This window comes from Mobula hypostoma, chromosome 2, assembly GCF_963921235.1.
Source record: "Mobula hypostoma chromosome 2, sMobHyp1.1, whole genome shotgun sequence".
Lineage (NCBI taxonomy): Eukaryota > Metazoa > Chordata > Chondrichthyes > Myliobatiformes > Myliobatidae > Mobula > Mobula hypostoma.
In genome coordinates, this window is record NC_086098.1 from 91846515 (window position 1) to 91871547 (window position 25033).

A 25033-nucleotide genomic window follows, 5' to 3' on the forward strand; every position below is an offset into this window, starting at 1 on the left:
CAAAAGGCATGTCTGAAAACTCGATACAATTGGACGAAACAAGAGTGAGACATCTACCAAGATGCATACCTACCATGAAGACAATGGCATCTAAATTCTGTCGGCTCATCTATGCATTGTGAGTTGTTCTGGCATAATCCCACCATACAGATATTTACTGGAGTTGCACAGGTCTGTCCCATATATCCGAGGTGACAAATACATCGAAAACTATTCACCAGATCTTCACAGTAGATGGTGTTTGCAGGGTGGCATGGATTTGACAGACATTCACTAATTTCCACTGAACAGTCTTTACTTTCAAAACCTGTCAAAACAACCAATGTTTTATTAATTTTGCTCTAGTAAAAATACAGTGCAAATACAACTTTGAACTTGCATGCAAACAGTTAAAGATTGCTTTTTTTTTTGCTTTGTCAGATGATTCCAAGGTTTTGGCCCAGATCAAAGAAGGAATGGTGATTATTGCTCAGGTCAGGATGGTTTATGGCTCTGAGGGTCCAAAGTGCAAGGTTCAATGTAAATTTATTATCCAAAATCTGTATATGCCAGAATATACTACCGTGTGATCCATTTTGATGTGAACATTCAGAGTAGAACAAAGAAACACAACACACAAACACAGACTGATGAACAAACAATATGCAAAAGAAGACAAACTATGCAAGACCACAGGTGAACTTCTTGAATTTACAAATATGTACTGCTCTTCTAGTTTGGAGAGGTCATGAGATTGAGAAAAAGTCTGCAAAAAAATAATTGAATGTGGATTAAATGTAGACAGATCAACTTCCTTCTGCTTTCCACAACTCAGAAAACCAACTTGACACAGGTTAACTAACATTGGAGAGTTACTCATACAGACAAACCAGGAAACACTGGAAGCTCTTCCTACTCGCTCATAGATCCTGACTGAAACCACAACACTTCCATGTCAGGTTTTTTTTCTTGAAGAATTAGGATTCATCATATATGCAAATACAGCAGAAACTCACCTTTCAGATTTAAAAAGAGTATTCACACCTATTGTTCACTCACATTCAGACTTGTGCTTACACTGTTTCAAGAGCTACAATAATAGGGTAAAAATGAATGCAAGTGGTTTTATTGTACAACGGGCTCATAATAAATTCCTTTCTCCATTATCTAATGGAGGCACTGGTCCATTTATTCAAATGGCTCAAAGCCTTTGTTAAAATAGCAGAAAAGGGAATTTAACATGAGCATGGTCCTAAGGGATTCATAACATGTTGCAATTCTTTTTACTGACAATTCCATTTCAACAAGGATGAAAATGACAGAGTTGAAATACATTTAAATAAGGGAAGGCTTATCAAACAAGTATAAACAATATCAATCTGGTGACAATTCAATTACAATGAATATTCACAGAGTATAACCCATAAACTTTTAAAACAATTGTATGTGCATCATTCAAGAACGCATGCACCTTTTCTTCCCCTTTGTACTCCACACCCCGCCACATTGCATAAGAATGGGCTGTAATTCCAGTCCAACGATCTACACTCAGTGGCCACCTTTTAGGTACATCCGTCTGTACACCTGCTCGCTGATGCAGTTATCTAATCAGCCAAGCATGTAGTAGCAACTCAATGTAGAAAAGCGTGCAGGCATGGTCAAGAGGTTCATTTAATGCTCAGACCAAACATCAGAATGGGAAAGAACTGTTATCTAAGTGACTTTGACTACGGAATAATCGGTGGTGCCAGACTGGGTGGTTTGAGTATCTCAGAAACTGCTGATCTCCTGGGCTTTTCACACACAAAGGTGTCTAGAGTTTACAGAGAATGGTGTGAAAAACAAAAGAAACATATAAGGACAGCATTTCTGAGGATGAAAATGCCTTGTTAATGAGGGAGATCTACGGAGAATGACCAGACTGGTTCGAGCTGACAGGAAGGCAACAATAAGTTAAATAAACATGCATAACAACAGTGGTGTGCAGAACAGCATCTCTGAATGCACAAAATGTCAAATCTTGAAGTGGATGAGCTGCAGCAGCAGAAGAGTACAATGGTTCCACTCCTGTATCTAATAAAATGGCCACTGTTGATTAACATTTTGCCAACTACAATCAAGTTAGATGTGTGCTTATTAGGCATAAAATGGTTGGCGATACAGTATCTTAGATTTTATTTAACATACTGGGAATCACTGTTATCGGTAATATTTATTGGCCATCCAAAATTTTCCTTGGTGGTGAGATGTCTTCTTTAATCATTGTGGTGCCCATTGTGAAGATACTCCTTGGTGTTCTAAGACAGGGAAGCCCAGTATATTGATCCAATAGTGAAGAAGCAACATAACCAGACCTTGAAATTGGAATAGTGAATGAGTTGGAGAAGGTAAAGATTGTAGTGATCCATCTTTGGGGTTCGAGTCTATAGGACACTCAAAGCTGCTACGCAGGTTGACTCTGTGGTTAAGAAGGCATATGGTGCATTGGCTTTCATCAACCGTGGGATTGAGTTTAAGAGCCGAGAGGTGATGTTGCAGCTACATAGGACCCTGGGTCAGACCCCACTTGGAGTACCGTGCTCAGTTCTGGTCGCCTCACTAGAGGAAGGACGTGGAAACCATAGAAAATGTGCAGAGGAGAATTACAAGGATGTTGCCTGGATTGGGGAGCATGGTTTATAATAATAGGTTGAGTGAACTCGGCCTTGGTGTGATGGAAGATGAGAGGTGACTTGATGGAGGTGTACAAGATAATGAGAGGCATTGATCATGTGGATAGTCAGAGGCTTTTCCCCAGGGCTGAAATGGCTAGCATGAGAGGGCATAGTTTTAAGGTGCTTGGAAGTAGGTACAGAGGAGATGTCGGGGTAATTTTTTTACGTAGAGAGTGGTGAGCGCATGGAATGGGCTGTCGGCGGTGGTGGTGGAGGTGGAAACGATAGGGTCTTTTAAGAGACTCCTGGATGGCTACATGGAGCTTAGGAAAATAGAATTCTATGGGTAAAGCTTAGGTAGTTCTAATGTAGGGACATGTTCGGCACAGCTTTGTGGCCGAAGGGCCTGTATTGTGCTGCATATTTTCTATGTTTCTATCTGCTTATTACCCTGATCTTGACCAGAAATTAGAACAAAGGCAGCAAGATTATGGAAATATCACGACATGAAGATTGCCCCTCCAAGACATACAGCATCCTAACTTAGAAATACTGGGCTGGAGTTTAAATTTCTGGCTGTGGATCTGTATACATTTTCATTTCCAATGCAACAGGGAACCTTGAAGTCACACATGACAGCAAGGTTGTATTTAACCCATGGTATGGGGGGTAGGGTTGGTGTTCACTGACCTTCAGGATAAAGTGAGGGATGTGGTTTATCTATTTTTCTGTTCTTAATATTTCAGTTAATGTTTATTACTTTATAAGATTCAATTAAATGTATTATATTTACTAACAACATAGAAGGAGACCACATACTCGCCTCAGAAAATAGAAGAGATCAGAATAAGACCTTAGATAGAGGGACGCTCCTATAGAAAAGAGATGAGGAGAAATTTCTTTAGACAGAAGCTGGTGAATCTGGGTAATTCATTCCCACAGATGGCTGTGGAGGTCAAGCCAAAGGGTATATTCAAAATGAAGGTTGATAGGTTCTTGATCCGTAAGGATGACAGAAATTATGTGGAGAAGGCAGAAGAATAGGTTGAGTGGGATAATAAATCACCATGATGGAATGGCACAGCAGACTCCATGGGCCAGATGGTCCAATTCTACTCCTATGTCTTACAGTACCACTGACCACATTATTTAATACATCTTTCCAAGTGAATCATATACTCTAAATACTGTAATTAAATGTGTCATTTCTTTACAGTAATTTTTTTTTTAACTTATTTCGATCATCATTAATATTACTGATTCTCAGGTGTATTGAACTGTAGTTTAAAGTGGACTGTCAAATGTTTCCCTGAAGCACCCTATACAACAGCTCTGTTGGAGTACCTTCACCCAAAGCATTGCAGTGGTTCAAGGAGGAGGCTTACAACCACCTTCTCATGGTCAATTAGACAGGCAATAAATGCCAGGATTGCCAGCACAAGTCATATACAGCAACTATATTTAAACCCTTGGATATTGTCTCAATGTCTCTATAACAGAAAAGGGAACATAAATGTCACAGGGCTCTTTTCCTCAGATAACCAAGTGGGTTGGAATAGCATCTCAGAACGTACATATTTCTTGAAAGAATTAGGCTAGTTGTTCCCTTTCAATTTTCTATCCAACATTTATGGTCATATAATAAAATGGCAATATAGAATTGGACACTAACTTAATATTTCCCGAGACCAGATTCTATTACAGTTTTGTTATTCTGTGAAGGTAGATGAGCTGGACACTGCACTAATGCTCTAAACAGAAAATATGGATGTCAGCTGGAATATACATCACAATGAAAGTTAATCAAATTCTAATCAATGGCACTGTCAAAATCTAGTGGGTAAATTACATATCATTTTATCCTCCAGACCGTTGGTCATTTTTTTTTCTTTGAACTTTCGCTTACGGTATTTTTCTTCAGAAAGTAAATGAATGTTTGTAATGGCACATTGAACAATTTCCACTTTGGGCATCACATCAATCCACATTACTCTCGGGTCAGTTCCAGTACTGACAACTTGGCAGTAAATGCAGTCCATTGCAGTACCAAGGGAAGGCAGTAGACTTAGAAGTGACATATCTCACAAGAGCTAAGCCTTCCTCTCCAAAGTTTACCTCCCATGATGGTAGCAAGCTGCAGTCTCCATTGAGTTTGTGGCTCAGACTTAGTCAATTGTTAGGTTTTAGTAGGTTCTCAGGGATGGTTTTGGGGACAGACAGGGCAGTTAAGGGTTCTTTAAGGTTTTGGGAAAGAAATGTGGGGAAATAGAGGACAGGCTGCAGTCTAACCCTCTGATCTGTGCTTGCAGGTCAGTGATGTGGATATGGTTGGATGGTGAATTCTGGGATCTGAGTTCCATGTGAGCAAGAGGCTTGAGCAACGGTGATCTCTTTGGTACACAATTTGGCGAGACCGGGGTTTGAAACTAAGTGTACAGGATCTCATCATTGGCAAGTCCAGTGTTCCAGCCCTGGAGTTCGCTTCTTTCTCCAGCCCGAAGGTTGATTGAAAGTGCAGACTGAAACCTGTATATCGACTGGAAGTCCAGAAGTCGAAGCCCAGTGGCTGCACCCCCCCCCCGCCCCCGCCAAGTCTGAAAATCTCTGTGACTCTGGGGAGACAGTCAAAAGCCAATAACTCCCGGTCCTTGAGTCCACTGGAGGCTAAGCCCAAAGGTAGCCTGTCCTAGGGTTAGGGGACTGTGTATGTAGGAGGATGGGTGGTTGGGTGTGTGGAACAGGTGCTTGTCTTGCTGTTATTGTGTTGATATGTTTTGCTTTGTTGTGTTCTGTGTTGTTCTGTCAGGCGTTGTGGGCATGCTATGTTGGCATTACAATGTGTGGTGACACTTGTGGGCTGCCCCCATCACATCCTTGACTGTGTTAGTGTTAGTGGAAATGACACATTTCACTGTATATTTCAATATATTTGTGGTAAATAAGTCTAAATCAGGATGAATGTAACAGGTTCTCATGCTAACATGTGTGAACTGGTCATGCTGTACAATCTTGTGCTTTCTTCTGACTCTCTGACTTTCAACTCAGTATGTTCCAGCTCTGCAAATAATTATGTTATGATGTAGTTATAAAAGTCTTATTCTGTAAAGTAACAAAAATGCAGGAAAAACAACTGACTGAGCAGGGCTTGTTCCACACATTAATTATGTTTTTCAGCACAATGCAAGCCATGTGTAAGATTCAGTAAAAATTATTCTTTTATTTTGCTGCCAGTTGTTTGGTTTTTGCCTCTTTCTGTGGTCTCTCAGTTGCCATTTTCCAGACTCAGGTGGGTGATGGGAAGGGGAAGAGGATGGTTGCTAGGGATGTGGAGAGGAAGAGCAGGAAGTCAGTTTCTTTGGAGATAATGGATTCCTCTACAGTGAGCTGTGAAGGGCTTTGGTGTCATTCATTTATTGCATGTGAAAAATGCTAGTTGTCCAATTAAAAAGAAAGAGCAACAGCAAATAAAAAGGATTTTAAGGTTCTCCAGCTTATTAATGTTTTACAAGGTCCATAGGGGAGACTTGATTGTCTCTGAGTACAAACTAACAATAGAAATTGTCAGTGGTGTTGTTTTAAGATCACATACCCTTGGTGTCATGTAAAGCTTGTTCCTTGAATTCAAATCTTGCAAAGTACACACAATATACTGTATATAGACAGTGTATAAATATGTTTTGCCTTGTTAAACTGATTCTGATACTCAAGAAAACCATTCACCAGGTAACAGAATCTTTACTGAAGATACACTAAGATTCCCTGCCGCATCTGGGGATAAGCTTTTCAAGTGTGGAGTCTGCACAGTGAGCTTACACTCCCACTCCTTTAGAGCAGTGGTTGCTGTAACACCTCAGAGTGACAGCTGTGAGATCAGGGTTCATTTCTTGGCACTTGCTCCAAAGAGTTTCTCTGTTGTCTCCCTGACCGTGTGGGTTTCCTCTGGGTGCTCCAGTTTCCTTCCACGTGCCAAAGGAGTATGATTAGGGTCAGCGAGTTGTGGGCATGCTCCACTGGCTCTGGGATGTGGTGACACTCATGGGCTGACCCCAGCACACTCCTTGCTGATTTGATTTGACCCAAACAATACATGTTTCAACGTACATGTGAGAAATTAAGCTCATCTTTAACTTTACACCTGGAAAGCTCGGTTTAGGAGAGGTTTGTATCGGTATGACCTTCGCACATTGACAGCCATGGTTCATGTGACTGGACACCTGCTTGATACAGAAGTCTGAAGGCTTGAGTCCCACACCAGCTACTTGAGCTGGTTTTTGACTGCTGTACTGAGAAACTACTGCAGTCACTACAACTGTTTTTTTCTTATTTGGATGAGATATTAAATCTTTTTGCCCTCTGAAGTATATTTAAAACTATTCTATGCTCTTATTTTGAAAAGAACAGGATATTTACTTGCTTCAGGTCAAAATTTATTCCTCAGCCAACCCCACTAAAATTGGTTATCTGCTCAGAATTTCATTATCTGTGCAGGCTTCTTAAACTCATATTGGCTGTTGTAGTTCCTTCAATTTCATGGACTACAACCGGTTTTGGAGCCCCTCAATGCTGTGGGACAGTGGTGCAATAGTTAGCAGTCTGCTTACCTACGTAGGTTTGATCCTGACCTCCCGTGCTTTCTGTACAAAGATTGCATATTCTCTCTGTGATTAGATCTGTTTCCTGTCAGGTGCTCCAGTTTCCTCCTAAATCTGAAAGATGTGCCGGTAGATGAAATGGTGACTGTAAGTTACCCTTCAGTGTAGGTAAGCGGCAAAAATTGATCAAAGCAAAGTTGATGCACATGTGAAAGAAAATAAGTTGCAAGGTTATGGGGAAACAAGGAGTAGGGAATGGGAGCTGGAAAGGATTTTTTTGTATGAAGGAAGAATGAAATATAGATATTTTCTTTCTCCCAATTTTAGAAGAACAAGATGTTCTAACACATTTCACTCTCTGTATCAATATGAGTGAAACTGAACAGTCTTCTGTTATTTCAAAGGAACAACCATTTTTAAAGCAATTAACCATCTTTTCAGGGCAAAGTTGGTTATGCCATGAAGTCTCAACAGTTCAATGAAGATTCACATGTTAAAAATGAATAGAATCAATTTTGATGATAACAATGGGCTTCTGCACTAACACTGTTGATCGTAATTCCTTGGCTAGAGTTTTGTGGCATTAGATTTCCTCTTCATTTGTTTTTGTTTATTTTTTATTTAAATAAATTTCGCTGTTGTTTCTGTTTCTCCTTCTCTCCCTTTTTCCTGAAGGAGTCACTATGCATTGCCTGTACACCTAATACTTAAGGTGTGTGGGATAGGTTATTCTCTAAAACGTTCTCCTCTGTGTTGAAGGAACAATGCAGATTGGGTGAGTGCTCTCTGAAAGATTGCAGTTCATGCTGTTTGGCTGACCCTGAGTTTCCATTTTGCTATCAATTTAGTTCTTTGTCATAGTCTGCAGCACAAAAACAGGCTCTTCAACACATCTAGCCCATGCCAAATTGTTATTTTGCCCAGTCCCTCCTACCCTCATCCACCATCGCCCTCTGTAACCATCCCATCTATGTACTTAACCAAATTTCTCTGAAATGTTGAAATCAAATCCGCATCCACCACTTCCGCTGACAGCTTGTTCCACATGCTCTTCACTCTCTGAGTGCAGAAGATGCTCCTTACATTTCATCCTTATCCCATGTCATTCAGTTTTAGTCTCACCTACCCTCAGTGGGGGAAAAACTTGCTTGCATTGATCCTATCGATACCACTCATAATGTTGTATACCTTCTCTAACTTTGGCCTCGAGCAATGTTTCAATGAAGCCCAAAAGTAAGTTGAGGAAACAAATACATCATCTTACAGACTAGGACATTACAACCCTCAGCACACAACACTGAACTCAATAACAGCAGATAACCAACCTTGCAGACAAAAGACAGACTATGAACTCTGGAAATCTGTAGCAACACATAAAGGAGCTGAAGGAACTCAATGAGTCAGGCAGCAGCTCTGAAGGGAAATGAACAATTGATGTTTTAGGTCACGAGGACTATTTCCATGCTGTGTTCTCTGTGACTTGGGCCTTTTTGTGGGTTGGTTCAACATTAAAATATAAAACAATGCAGCATAAGTATTCAGCCCTCCGGCCCATGATGCTGCACCAAACTAATAGCACCTAATCCCTCCGTCCTGTACATGAGCTATATCCCAGTCTGTTAAATAAAAATACCTACCCTGCACATCTACTTTGAAATTCTCCCCTCTCACTTAAAATTCATGCTCTCTAGTCTAAGACATTTTGACCCTGGGAAAAAAATGTGTAGTAAGAGAGGCTTGTGCAATGTGTCCAGAGCAGCATTTTCTTACCAAACATAAATAATGAATAGCCTGTCGCTGCCTTCCAGTATAAATCTTGCAAAACCTTTAATTGTTATTAAATTAATACATCTTATCTATAAAAAGCTTCATCTGAACTGAAACACTGTTGAAAAAAGTGATCTAGTTTTTTCCCGGTGTATATGACAAATAAACTTTTCTCGGGCCTCCAGCCGTGTGCAGGTATCAATTCTAACTGACGTTTTAATGACAAACTGTGCCATCTTCATCAGGGATGATGCCTGGACATGTCTAGTCCAGTGGTATTTATACCCCTATAGTCCGTCCCTCCTGATTGGTTAGTCCTCATTCAATCAGGTTTCCTTTCTCCTACCATGTTCACAATCGAATCCCAGTTCTTACTTAGAGCAAGACCTTCATCTTTGTTAAAATTCTTTTTCTCTAGTTTTATTTTAATAGCTTCCTTCACCATTGGCATGCCACAATAGTTTTGTGCTGTCAAAGTCAATCCCATGGCCAACGCAAAATCAGTGTTCTGCTACCACTCATTTCGCCAGGTAATGCAAACGGATACACTTCCTGTGTACCTTGATGGGGGATTCCACCATGCGCCCTGTCTGACCGACGTATGTTGTTCCACATTCTGAGGGAATCCTGTGAACACCAGCTGTCCTGACTCCCAGGTCATCTTTGACCCACGTAAGCTGTGATTTGTGCTTCCTTATGGGTTTATGGATGATATTAATCCTGTATTTCTTGAGCATCCTGGTGATCCTTCCAGAAACCGTGGAAATAGAGGGAAGACAGGCGATAGCCATGGGTTCCTCCCCGTTGTCAGGTTTGCTGGTTTTTCCATCGGCTCTTTTAAGGGCCAGATGGGATGCACAGAGCAAACCCGCATTAAAGAACTGAGAAGGTGTATCCATTTAGGTTACCCGGAAAAATCGGCAGTAACAGAACATAGCATTCGTATTGGCCAATGACTTTTGGGACTGCCTGGTGAAAGGAACCTTTGAAATAATACCAGAGGAAAATGAATTTAACAAAAACAAAGGTCTTTTTCTGAAAAGAACTGGAATTCAATTGTAAGCAAGGTGAGATAGTGGAAATCTGATTGGATAAGAAGTAACCAATTAGGAGGGACAGACGACTGGGGTATGAACACCACCGGACTAGACATGTCCAGGCACCTTCCCTGATGAAGATGGTGGAGTATGTCATTGAAAGAACAGTTAAAATGGACACCTGTACCTGGCTGGAATCCTGAGAAGAGTTCATTCATTAACACTATTCCTTTTTCCAGAGTTGCAACCTGAGTGTTTCCAGTATTTTCTGTTTTTATTTTAGATTTCCATTGTCTTCCATTGTATTGATTTCATATCCTAGCATACCCTTTTGACACTAGTGAGCATTCATCCAAGTCTCAGTGATAGAATGTGAGTAATAATTAACCTCTCCATAAGAACATTCCTTTCACCTAATGGAATGTCATTCAGAAAGAATGCAAAGGAATCCTCGAACAAAGTTTTTAATCCAGTGCACACTGCCTGGGCATTGTCTTCTTAGTTTTGTCATTGTCTGTTCACTGCATTCTCTACAGCATTCCATCAACTGTTCATCTGGAGCATTCAGATTGCTGGGTTTACCTAACTTTGCATTACAACTGTACTTCCATCATTTTTACTCAGAACTCTGTCACTATCCCATCCGTTCTACCTACCTCTTAACATAATATTAGTAGTACCTCATTTCCTTCTTTGGCGCTCATAAAATACTTAACTCATGATTTCTTCATTCTATCACATAATCTGCTTGCATTTCATTAGTTGTGATTGCAGATGGCCAACTGTGTTATACTGAGAAATAGCATATTGCCTCTTCATGCACAATAAAGGCTCAGTATATTCTTATTCCCGGTGTTGGTGCTGTGCAATTGCTCAGCAAAAGGAGGTGTAAGGCACGCTTTCCATCCGATAGCCTACAGGTCACCCTTGGGCAAGGTGTAGTACCTGTTTAGTCTCCCAATCAGGGTCAAGAGAAGCCATGGTTTTCAGGTGGTGGATGGTTTTACACTACATTCTACAATTGGAATTTATGGTTGTAAAACTAAAAACGCTGGGCAGATGAATCTGCTGATCAATGGCCAGGGTTACCCGTCCAGTATGGACACTGCAACGGAAGAAGGCAACGGGAAACCACTTCAGTATCCCACTCTTGTACAATCATGAACTCAAATCAACTACGGTCTCAGCTCAAAGATGTGAATGGAGGCTTCACCGAAGGAGCCTCATCTGGTAGAGGATCTCATGTGCCACAGGTGAACCTGAACCGTTATCCAACAACTGTCAGCAGATTAAAAGCAAGGAAGATCAGACTAGCAACATGGAATGTAAGAACCCTTAACCAACCTGGTAAACTAGACAACATCAAACAGGAAATGAAAAGATTAAACATCAACATCTTGGGAATGTGCGAGATGAGGTGGAAAGGAGCTGGTAAAACAAGCTCAGAGGGATATACCATCATTTACTCAGGAGGAGAAATACATGAAAAAGGTGTTGGAATTATGTTAGATGAAGAACATGCAAAATCAATAAAAGGCTACTGGACAATATCAGATTGAATGTTACTTGTGAAACTACATGCAAAACCTTTTGACATTAACATCGTTCAAGTTTATGCCCCAACAGCAGACAGCAGTGAAGAAAGCATTGATCAATTTTATGACAAACTAGAAACAGCATTAAGACAATGTAAAAGCTCAGAAAATACCATTATTCAAGGTGACTTCAAAGCAAAAGTAGGCAAGACCAGGGACGAGGACAATATTGGGCATTATGGCATAGGTGAGAGAAATGAGAGAGGTGAACGACTAGTTACATGGGTGACAGAAAAAGATTATATAATTGGTAATACCGTCTTCAAGCAACACCTGAAAAAACTATGGACATGGAAGAGCCCAGGGGACAACACCAGAAACCAGATTGATTATGTGCTTATAAGGAGAAGGTATAGAAATGCTCTGAAATCATGCAAGACATATCCGGGTGCAGACTGCTACAGTGACCACGTACCAATAATCAGCGTGATGTACCTGAGACTCAGAAAGCTTAAAGACCAAGAGTACAGCCAACGCCGAATTTGGGATTTTTGAGAAAAAACAGTGACATCAAAAATGAATTCCAAATAACAGTGAAGAATAAATTCGAGGCTCTACAAAACATCACTATTATAGAACAGCAATGGAAAAATCTCAGAGGCAGCATAACACAAGCAGCACAAGAGGTGATTCCCAAACAACAGAAAGAAAGCTAAAAAGAAGTGGATGACAGAAGAAATTCTGAATCTTATGAAACAAAGAAAACGAAAAAGCCTACGTATCCTTGCATGCACAGATAACAACCAAGTGCAAAGAAGCAAAAGAAAAGTGGCTTAAGGACAAATGTGAGTTAATAAAACAATTGCAGAAGACCAACAAAAGCAAATGTATGCATGATAGAGATCAAAGAGGTCACAAATCAGAAGAAAAGCGGGGCAACAACAGGATATATAAAAGCAAAAGACGGCTCTACAGTTATGGAAAAAGGAAAAATGTTGCAAAGATGGTCAGAACACGTCAAAGACTTATACGACGACAAAAACCGAGAGGACAACTTTGATATTTGCAACAACAACGAGGACCCAGCAATACTAAAAGAAGAAGTGGAATATGCTATGAAGAAAATGCGAAAGGTGAGATCATCAGAACCAGATAACATTCTGGTTAAACTGTATGAAGCGCTAGAAGATTTTGGTGTAGAGAAATTAACAATCTTATTGAATAGAATATACAACAGTGGCAAGGTACCAGAAGATTTTTTAAAGACAGTATTCATTGCACTACCAAAGAAACCAGGTGCAACAGAGTGTGGACAACACAGAACAATTATTTAATGAGCCACCTCACAAAAATTCTGCTTAGAATCATCATGCTCAGAATAAGAAACAAAATTAAACCAAACATCAGTGAAGAACAGTGCAGCTTTGTCAAAGGCAAAGGAACATCAAACGCCACTTATATTCTCAGGAATATTATCGAAAGGTCAATAGAAGTACAACAAGACCTATACTTCTGTTTCATTGACTACACAAAAGCCTTTGACACAGTGAAACACCAAGTCATCATGAAAGTGCTTAAAGATATCAATATCGACGGAAAAGATCTAAGAATAATCAGGAATCTCTACCGGCAACAAGGTGCAGCCATACAGATAGACAATGAGCTTGGTGAGTATCAGCCAATAAAGCAAGGAGGCAGACAGGGTTGTGTTCTATCACCAGACCTATTCTCCCTGTACAGTGAAAACATGATGAGAACCATACAAGACCTACCTGGAATAAGTATAGGACGCTACAATATCAACAACCTCCGCTATGTGGATGATACAATACTGATAGCAGATGATGATGATGATGATGACGTCGACTCAGACCTGAGAGGCTAGCGTCGGGCATTTTCATGCCTTACAAGGTGCAGTTCGAAAGGCTGTGTGGGGCTCCACTCCTCACACAGACATTTTGCAGTATTATTTTACGAGGCCGAGTTGCAAGCTCGACATCAACCCGGCGCGGATAGAGAGCGCGTACAGGGGCACTCTGTCACTGGATCGAACTCAGGAACCTCCGTACTCAAGCCCGGCGCTGATCTCACTGCGCCACCAGCTGACCATAGCAAACAGTGAAGTAAATTTACAGAAACTAGTATCTACCATCAACACAGAGAGCGAAAGACCCGGCCTAACCTTAAACAAAAAGAAAACTGAAGTAATGGTAATATCAAAGAAACCTGATATCCCAAACTGCAGGATGGTATCGGGAAATGAAATCCTGAAAGAAGTTCACAACTTCAAGTACCTTGGATCATGGGTAACATCTGATGGAAAATGCAAAACGGACATAAAAGCAAGAATAGCAATGGCAAGAACAGCATTTACAGAAATGAGAAGCACCCTAACGAACAAGAAAATAGCATTTGACATCCGCCTTAGAACTCTCAGCTGATACATTCTTCCTAGATTGATGTATGGCTGCAAGTCATTGACCATCACATATGCAATGGAAAAAAGAATCAATGAAGCAGAGTTGTAGTTCCTCTTATGAATGCAATACATATCATATACGGACAGGATAACTAACAAAGTTCTACAGAGAATGAAAACAAAATGCACATTACATAAAAAGATCAGAAAACAGCAATCAAGATTCTTTGGACACATCATGCGAAGAGAGACGTTAGAACATTTAGTTACAACTGGATAACTGAGAAGCAGAGGCAGACAGGGAATGAAAATGATAGATGGAATAACATCATGGTTAGAAACAGGGGAGAAAACAACCACAGTTCAGAGGGCCAGGGTCCGTGATGGATGGAGAGACATGATCGCCCATGCTGAACGGCAAGGCACCTGAATGAATGAATGATATTCTTATTCATACTAGCACCACCGGCTACAGCACAATGCCAAATGGAGATCACTGCTTCATATTTTTGAGGCATATTGCACTACTACCAGATAGATTATCTTCATTTGTCACTACTTAGGGACAAGTATTGGGTGTTGCTCTGCTTCTCAATTTATTGCAGCAGGTCTCGCACCCTGCATCAAGCTGAGTGCAGGGCCACAGTTCACGGTCTCGTCACATGTTCTCCTGAATATATCTAAACCTCACAGTCTTGCTTCTTCTGCAGTGTCATTTCTCCATCTAACTCTTGTAAGTAAAAGGTTTTCTGAGTATTCAATTATTAATGACTGTTGTCACCTCAATATTTCATAATTTCAATGGGAATTTAAACTGTTGTAGTGCAGTAGTTAGTGCTGCACTATCTACTATTACAGCTAGAACATTCTGGAGTTGGGAGTTCATTTCTGGCACCATTCTGTTAGGAGTCTCTGTACGTCCTCCCTGTGGAATATGTGGGGTTTCCCCAGGTGCTCTGGTTTCCTCGCACAGTCCAAAGATGAACTGGGTAGATTAATTGTTTATTGTAAGCTGGGGCGGCACAGTAGCATTGTGGTTGGCACAACACTTTCCAGTACAGGCGACGCAGGTTTGATTCCCTTTGCTGCCTATATGGAGTTTGCACTTTCTCCCTGTGGCTGTGTGGGTTTCCTCTGGGTGCTCTGGTTTCCTCCCACAGTCCAAAGATGTACTAATTGGTAGGTTAATTTGTCATTGTAAATTGTCCCATGATTAGGCTAAGTTTAAAATGGTGGGTTGCTGTGTGGCGTGACCTCAGGGTTGGAAGGGCCTATTCCACGCAGTATCTCAATAAACAAACAAATAAATAAATAAATAGTCGTGTGATTCGGTTGGGTTATTCAGGGTTGAGGGGTTTCTGTGTGGCATGGTTTGAAGGCCCAGAAGAGCATACTCCATGTTGTTTCTTGGATTTACTGTGTACAGCATGCAGGCACAACCCCACAACCCCAATCTCAGGGTTGTATATGGTGACGTGTATGTACTTTGTAGTAATTTTACTTTGAAATAAATAAATGAGTGTTGACGCTGGAAATAAAACAAAAACATAAAATGCCAGAAACAGCAGGTCATCCAGCAGCTGTGGAAGGAGTAGAAGATTATTGTCACCATGCTTCCGATCCCAACGTAACATGCCACAGCTCACTGTCTCGAACCGTACATCTCTGGAATGTGGAGGGAAACCAGAGCACCCAGAGGAACCCTTTAGCAGAACCAGGAAAGAAAGAAAACACATTTTATTTCTCTGTTCCAATGAAAGGGGAAAAATGTTAACATTTCAATTTCTGCTGATGCTCCCTGACCTGTGGAGTGTTTTCAGCATTTCCAAAGGTAAAGATTAATGAAGAAGATCCAGAACATCCAGTCACAACAGCCGCTCCGGCCCCAACAAATGGTCACATTTTTTTATCCTTTACATTTCTTTTTAACTTGTATTGTAAATGCTTAATATTTGTTTATTACTTTATGTGTTGAGTGTAAGTTAAATGTACTGTGTTGCACACCTTGGTCTGGAAGAACATGTGTACTGTTGAATGACAATAGACTTGAACCTGAACTTGAAATTGATCTTTCACATTTACATCAAATATACAAGGGGTGATTGATAAGTTCATGGCCTAGGGTAGAGGAGTCAATTTTAGAAAACCTAGCACATTTATTTTTCCTACATTTACACACTTAGTCCAGCAGTCGTGGAGCATACGGATCTCTTCTTTGTAGAGGTCGTCGTCTTGGACCTTCAGAAAGTGGTCCACAGCAGGGGTGATTGATAAGTTTGTGGCCTAGGGTAGAAGGAGATGAGTTATTAACTTCAAACTTTCTGCATTTTCACTCAAGGAGTTGAACTGCACGTACATGTAATAAGAGCTGTATAATTCATCTCTTTCTACCTAAGGCCACAAACATATCAATCACCCCCACTGTGGACCACCTGGAGGTCCCAGACCCTCTCGTTACATGCACGTGCAGTTCAACTCTTTGAGTGATAATGCAGCAAGTTTGAAGTTAATAACTCATCTCCTTTTATCTTAGACCACGAACTTATCAATCACTCCTGCTGTGGACCACCTCTACAAAGAAGGAATCCGTATGCTCCACGACCGCTGGACTAAGTGTGTACATGTAGGAGGGGACTATGTTGAAAAATAAATGTGCTAAGTTTTCTAAAATTGACTTCTTCGACCTTAGGCTACGAACTTATCATTCACCCCTAGTACAGCAAATCCATTGTTTCTTGTCAATGACAAAAACAGTTTAAGGATTGTGCTGGGGTCAGGTTCCGGCGGATTGGAAGACAGCAAATGTCACGCTACTTTTTGAAAAAGGATGTAGGCAAAAGACAGGAAACTATAGGCCAGTTAGCTTAACATGTGTAGTCGGGAAAATGCTTGAAGCTGTCATTAAGGAAGAAATAGCTAAACATTTAGAAGGGAGTGGTTCCATTAGACGGATACAGCATGGATTCAGAAAGGGCAGGTCCTGTTTGACAAACTTACTGGAGTTCTTTGAGGACATAATGAGTGCAGTGGATAGAGGGGAACAGGTGGATGGCGTATACTTGGATTTCCAAAAGCATTCGATAAGGTGTTGCACAAGAAACATATGAATAAGATACAGATGAATGGAGTTGAAGGAAGTGTATTGGCATGGATAGTGGATTGGTTAACCAATAGAAGGCAGGGAGTTGGTATAAATGGATATTTCTCCGGTTGGCAGTCAGTGGTGAGTGGGGTACCGCAGGGGTCGGTTCTGAGCCCGCAGCTGGTTACTATTTACATTGATGATTTGGAAGACGGGACTGAGTGTAGTGTAGCAAAATTTGCTGATGACTCTAAACTGAGTGGAAAAGCAAATTGTACAGAGGATGTGGAGAGTCTGCAGAGGGATGTAGATAGGTTAAATGAGTGGGCCAAGGTCTGGAGGATGGAATACAATGTTGATCAAATGCGAGATCATCCACTTTGGAAGGAATAATAGAAGAGCAGGTTATTATTTAAATGGTGAAAGATTGCAGCATACTGTTGTGCAGAGGGAGTGGGAGTGCTTGTTCATTAATTGCAAAAAGTTGGCTTGCAGGTACAACAGGTTATTAAGAAGGCAAACGGAATGTTGGCCTTCATGGCTAGAGGGATTGAATTCAAGAGCAGGGAGGTCATGCTGCAACTATACAGAGTACTGGTGAGGCCGCACCTGGAGTACTGTGTGCAGTTCTGGTCTCCATACTTGAGGAAGGATATACTGGCTTTGGAGGCAGTGCAGAGAAGGTTCATCAGGTTGATTCCAGGGATGAAGGGGTTAACCTATGAGGAGAGATTGAGTCGCCTGGGACTCTACTCTCTGGAATTCAGAAGAATGAGAAGGGATCTTATAGAAACATACAAAATTTTGAAAGGGATAGGTAAGATAGAAGTAGGAAAGTTGTTTCCATTGGTAGGTGAGACTAGAACTAGGGAACATTGCCTCAAGATTCAGGGGAGAAGATTTAGGATGGAGATGAGGAGAAATTGTTTTTCCCAGAGAGTGGTGAATCTGTGGAATTCTCTGCCCAGGGATCAGTTGAGGCTTCTTCACTAAATATATTTAAGATACAGTTAGCTTGGTTTTTATATAGTTGGGGAATTAAAGTTAATGGGGAAAAGGCAGGTAGATGGAGCTGAGTTTACAGACAGATCAGCCATGATCTTATTGAATGGCGGGGCAGGCTCGATGGGCCAGATGGCCAACTCCTGCTCCTAGTTCTTATATTCTTATGTTTATGTAGCCCACAAGTGTCACCATGCTTCTGGTGGCAGCATAGCATGCCCTCAAATCTCTAACTCTAACTATTGTCTTTGTAATATGTGAGGATGCTGGAGCACCCAGAGGAAACCCACGCAGTCACAGGGAGAATATAGAAACTCCTTCAGCAAGAACTGAACCCTGATCGGTGATTGCTGGCACTGTGATGCGTTTGCACTAACAGCTATGCCACCATGCCTCCCTAAAGTTGGTTTCTCAACTGCAAACTTCATATTCTTCAACAGGCTTACATACTCAATAAAAGGATCTTCCATCAGTCCTACAAACTTCTAAACACCACAAATGAAGATCAGAAAACAAAGTGAAGATGCTGGAAATCTGAAACAAGAAATAGAAAGTGCTGGAAATACTCAGCAGGTCAGTCAGCATAGGTTGAGAGAGAAGCAGTTAATATTTCAGGCTGGGAACAGTACTTCCTTTCAGCTGTAGTTTACTACCCACCCCTTGTGTTTGACAGCACTCTTTATGTTAGGTCCTTTTGCTGCTAAACAGCAGAAATTTGGAGGGTCTCTACTGAGTGTTAACATTCAGAAAAGTCCTGACATCTCAGTAGTCCTCCGATTCTGCCCCAGACCATGCTCTTTTCTGGTTGCTGCCGTTGGGAGGGAGGTACTGGAGCTTTAGGTCCCACACCATCAGGTTCAGGAACAGTTATTCCCCTTCAAGCATTAAGCTCCTGAACCAGTGTGGATAACCTCACTCACCTCAACCATTCCACATGACACTACTCTCTGCAAGTAATTCAGTTCAATTCTTCTCTGGAATATCATGATTACATTTATCAAATTCTGCTCTTCCATTCAAACTTCAAGTCAAAGCTTTGCCTTCCTTGAGGAGGAGGAGGGAGTTACCTTTATTTTTACTGAATATTCATAAAATATGAAAGCATAGAACAGCACAGGAAAGGCCCTTCAGCCCATGATGTTGTGCCAAACTTTCAACCTTCTCTAAGATGGAGGAACTGAGGGAAATACATGTTAGTAGGGAAGTGCTGTTTGGTAAATTGAAGGGATTAAAGGCAGATAAATCCCCAGGGCCAGATGGCCTGCATCCCAGAGTGCTTAAGGAAGTAGCCCAAGAAATAGTGAATGCATTAGTGATAATTTTTCAAAACTCTTTAGATTCTGGATTAGTTCCTGAGGATTGGAGGGTGGCTAATGTAACCCTGCTTTTTAAAAAAGGAGGGAAAGAGAAACTAGGGAATTATAGACCAGTTAGCCTAACATCGGTGGAGGGAAAAATGCTAAAGTCAGTTATCAAAGATGTAATAACAACACATTTGGAAAGCGGTGAAATCATCGGACAAAGTCAGCATGGATTTGTGAAAGGAAAATTATGTCTGAAGAATCTCATAGAATTTTTTGAGGATGTAACTAGTAGAGTGGATAGGGGAGAACCAGTGGATGTGGTATATTTGGCTTTTCAAAAGGCTTTTGACAAGGTCCCACACAGGAGATTAGTGTGCAAACTTAAAGCACACGGTATTGGGGGTAAGGTATTGATGTGGATACAGAATTGGCTGGCAGACAGGAAGCAAAGAGTGGGAATAAACGGGACCTTTTCAGAATGGCAGGCAGTGACGAGTGGGGTACCGCAAGGCTCAGTGCTGGGACCCCAGTTGTTTACAATATATATTAACGACTTAGATGAGGGAATTAAATGCAGCATCTCCAAGTTTGCGGACGACAGGAAGCTGGGTGGCAGTGTTAGCTGTGAGGAGGATGCTAAGAGGATGCAGGGTGACTTGGATAGGTTGGGTGAGTGGGCAAATTCATGGCAGATACAATTTAATGTGGATAAATGTGAGGTTATCCACTTTGGTGGCAAAAACAGGAAAACAGATTATTATCTGAATGATGGCTGATTAGGAAAAGGGGAGGTGCAACGAGACCTGGGTGTCATTATACACCAGTCATTAAAAGTGGGCAGGCAGGTACAGCAGGCGGTGAAAAAGGAGAATGGTATGCTGGCATTCTTAGCAAGAGGATTCGAGTACAGGAGCAGGGAGGTACTACTGCAGTTGTTGAAGGCCTTGGTGAGACCACACCTGGAGTATTGTGTGCAGTTTTGGTCCCCTAATCTGAGGAAAGACATTCTTGCCATAGAGGGAGTACAAAGAAGGTTCACCAGATTGAGTCCTGGGATGGCAGGACTTTCATATGATGAAAGACTAGATCGACTAAGCTTATACTAGTTGGAATTTAGAAGAGTGAGGGGGGATCTTATTGAAACGTATAAAATCCTAAAGGGATTGGACAGGCTAGATGCAGGAAGATTGTTCCCGATGTTGGCGAAGTCCAGAACGAGGGGTCACAGATTGAGGATAAAGGGGAAGCCTTTTAGGACCGAGATTAGGAAAAACTTCTTCACACAGAGAGTGGTGAATCTTTGGAATTCTCTGCCACAGGAAACAGTTGAGGCCAGTTCATTGGCTATATTTAAGAGGGAGTTAGATATGGCCCTTATGGCTAAAGTGATCAGGGGCTATGGAGAGAAGGCAGGTACAGGGTTCTGAGTTGGATGATCAGCCATGATCATACTGAATGGCGGTGCAGGCTCGAAGGGCCGAATGGCCTACTCCTGCACCTATTTTCTATGTTTCTATGTTTCTAAGATCAATCTGATGCTTCCCCTCTACATAGTTCTCCATTTTTTTTATCAGCCACGTGCCTTTCTAAGAGCTTTTTAAATGACACTAATGCATTTCTACCACCACCTCGCAACAGTCTGTTCCATACACTTTTCACTATGTTTACAAAACATACTTCTGACATCCCCTATACTTTCCTCCAATCACCTTAAAATTATGCCCTCTTAGATTAGCTATTTTTGCCCTCAGAAAATGTCTTTAGCTATCCACTTGATCTATGCCTCTTATCATCGTGTATACCTCTATCAAGTTACCTCTTAACTTCCTTTGCTCCAGAAAGAAAACCCCTAGCTTGCTCAACCTATCCTCATAAGACATGCTGTCCAATCTGGACATGATCCTGGTAAATCTCCTCTGTGTCCTCTCTAAATCTTCTACATCCTTACAATAATGAGGCAACTGGAATTGAACACAATGTTTTAAGTGTGGTCTAACTGGTGTCTTATAGAGGTCTTACATTATCTCTTGAATGCAGTCCCCTGACTAATGAATTCTAATACACCATACTCCTTAACAACCCTATCAAATAATGCTAAGAATCCTGCTATTAGTCCAGTATTCTGCCTTATTAAGGAAGACACTTAATTTAATCCTTACAGAATATTTATAGAAATATTTATAGCCCAAGATATTTTGCTGACTTTATCTCCATATCCATTACTCTATATTCAAACCATGTTTAATGTTTCAATTATTGAATTGCAAGAACACACACCTTCCATTCCAGCAATGGTTTGAGCTGTCAGCCCGTTCGCAGTTATACAACCCTACGGCACACAGCAATTGAACGCTGGTTTCCGGTCTTTGTCACTTATTACAATGCTGCATGGCTCCTACTTTCTTATTATGCATCTTGATCAGATGGTAATTTGTCAGTCACTGCACCTTGGGGTCAAACTATGGTCTTTATTTCACTTTTCAATCAGATGTTTTGCTTAGCACGGACACTTGACTTCACGTTTCAAGCCAAATTTCAATCTATTGAACATTAGCTTTCTTTCGATTAAATAAATCATGAGCCGCAGTCCAATTTATCTACTCTGTACTGTTTTATGTATCTATATAATGTATCCAATTCTGCTACAGCTTTATGTTTTTGAGAACTTAATTTCTATTCAAGTAAATGGGTTGAATGTTGAAATATAAGACATTGATGGGGCCTAATTTTGAGTACTGTGTGCACTTCTGGTCACCTTCCTACAGGAAAGATATTAATAAGATTAAAAGAGTGCAGACAAAATTTACAAGGATGTTGCAGGCACTTGAGGACCTGAGTTATAGGAAAGGTTGGAATGATTAGGACCTTATGCCCTGGAGTGTAGGAGAATGAGGGGAGATTTTATAGAAGTATACCAAATTATGAGAAGATTTCATAGGGTAAGTGTAAGCAGGCTTTTTCCACTGAGGTTGGGTATGACTAGAACTAGAGGTCATGTGTTGAGGGTGAAAGGTGAAATGTTTAAAGGGAACATGAGGGAGAACTTCTTCACTCAGTTGGTGGTGAGAGTGTGGAACAAGCTGCCAGCAGAAGTGGTGGATGCAGGTTTGATTTTAATGGTTAAGAGAAACTTGGATATGTACATGTATGGCAGGGGTATAGAGGGCTATGGTCCAGGTGCAGGTCAGTAGGACAGGCAGCGTAATAGTTCAACACAGGCTAGAAGGGCTGAAGGGGCTGTTTCTGTGCGGCAGTACTCCATGTCTCTATCACTCTATGATGTAGTTTTCCCTCTGTGAGCCTTGTCATTCTCCATGCAACTAATATCCTGCTGTACCAGATCCTATTGTTGAACACCCCACCCTGTTACCATCCCCAATCTATGCATTTCCCTTTCCAATTATCAATTCATGTTTAATTATCATTCAACCATACACAAATACCCGTGAATACAGCTAAATGAAACAGTGTTCCAGCATGCCATGGTGCAAAACTCAGAACCTATAGTCGTACGCAGCACAAGGCACATATAGTACATATAAGATAGCAAGCAAACATGCAGTCTCTCACACACACTATATATATATATAGCCCAAGTTCCTGAGTGACTTGTCCTGTAAATTGTTCCTGCATGGGTGTTGGCAGTAAGAACAAACGGTTCATAGCAGTCTGCAGATGAACATATGCATGCACACTGGCAATCCAGTTTGTTATTCTATCAATTGAACACTGGAGGGCAGCACCAACTGGAGGGGCCATTCCCCCAACAGGCTGCAGCATTATTAGGCACAGTATTGTTTAAGACAGGCACTTCACTTCTCAGTGCTCTTTAGTCTTTGGTACCTAGACAAGAAGCAGGCTCAAAACCACCTCTGCAAACTTCTGAGAGAAATGGCAGAAGCTTGTTTTCTCATGAGACAGAAGCATACAATTGCTGGTTTAGCATCTATCTCCTGGCTTGAAATGCATATTCTCACTTCTGATGTCACCTGCAGGCTGAATGCAAGAAATAGAAGCAGGAGCAGACCGTCAGCCTTTCGAGCTTGCTCCACCGTTGATCAGGTCCATGACTGATTTTCACGACAATTTGCCTGCACTATCCCAGATGATATTCAGAAACTTTCAATTGCCTTTTTGAATATATTCAATGACTAACCCTTCATAACCCTTTGAATACCCAATCCCCAAGATTCATCATAATCTGAGTGAAGTGATTTCTCCTCATTTCAGTCCTACATAACTTCCCCTTATTCTGAGTCTATGACCTTCACTTCTTAGAACTATTAGCGAACGGAATTGCCATAAGAATTTTGCAAGTTTCAATTAGATCGTCTCCCATTCTTCTAAACTCTGGTGAATACAGGTTTAGCTAATCACTCACTCCTTACTTGGAAAATCCACCACAGATGAAGCCTATCCAGTGAAGCTTCACTGCACTGCCTCTATTTAAGACTATTTTTCTGATGTGACCAAAACAACAGGTGGTCTCTGATCAGGCTTTATATATTGTAACTCCAGTGAGACATTTTTGCTCCTTTACTCAAATTCCCTCATAATAAAGGCCAACATACTCCTTACCTTTCTCACTGCACTGCCATGTTGATTTCCATTGACTCATTGGTCCCTTTGAAAATCAATTAATTTTAAATACTCTGCTTTTCTGTTTATTGCACCAATTTTCACATTTTTTAATGTTATATCCAATCCTCTTGTCTTTTCACTCAGCTGAAATGAAACCATCTGGAACAAAGAATTTATTTATTTAAAAATGCAGCACAGAACTGCCCTTTCCTGCCCAATGAACTGAGCTACCCAACAACCCACCTATTCAACCTTAACCTAATCGCAGGAAAATTTACAATGACAATTAACCTACTAACTGGTACATCTTTAGAATGTGGGAAGAAAGTAGAGGACCCAGAGGGAACCCACATGTTCACAAGAAGGACGTATCAACTCCTTACAGATGACATCAGAATTGAACTCCAAACTCCAATGCCCCGAGCTGCAATTGCATTGAGCTAACCATTATCTTACCCTGACACTCTGAACACAGAACATAGAATATTATAAATTAGTGCACTCCCTTTGGCTCAAGATGTTGTCCAACTCTTTAACCTCTTTAATCAACCGTTCCCTGCTACATAGCCCTCCATTTTTTTCTACCTAATAGTTTCTTATATGTCCCTAATTGTATCCGTCATCAACCACAATCTAGAGCAGGGCATTTCATGCATCCACTACTATCTGCATAAAACAACTTATCTCTGCCATTCCTGTTATTATTTCTTCATTCACTTTAAAATTATGCAGTACCGTATTAGCCATCTGCAAACTTGGTGACTTTTTCAAATTCAACATTAATCTCTAACCTTTGTTCATTCCAAGGGATACATAGGTATGTTGTTTTATGTTACTACTAAGGCTAATAAAAATGGCTTCTTTGTTATGTTATAATAAAAATGGCTTCTCTGTGATGTTAACTGCTGAGACAGTGGCTCTCTCTAGCAGCTTGTTTGGGTTAAAATCACTGATAACAAGAATTGTATTCATTTGCTAACCAATTGGGATAGATGTTATTCTTTCTTGTGTGTCTGTAAGCTATTGTTTTCACGGGCTTTGGGCAGAAGGCAGATGGGGACAGAGAGAGGAGACGCAATGC

At 41.0% G+C, this 25033-nt stretch overlaps 1 protein-coding gene across 1 annotated transcript in view; it reads right to left on the bottom strand.

Moving 5' to 3' along the window:
- The window catches only part of LOC134357346 (protein eyes shut homolog), a 352502-nt gene that overhangs the window by 100454 nt on the left and 227015 nt on the right, over positions 1-25033 (bottom strand). The window contains exon 4 of the mRNA XM_063068797.1: positions 74-307. Within this exon, the coding sequence (XP_062924867.1) occupies positions 74-307 (234 nt within the window). The remainder of the gene's footprint in view (positions 1-73; positions 308-25033) is intronic.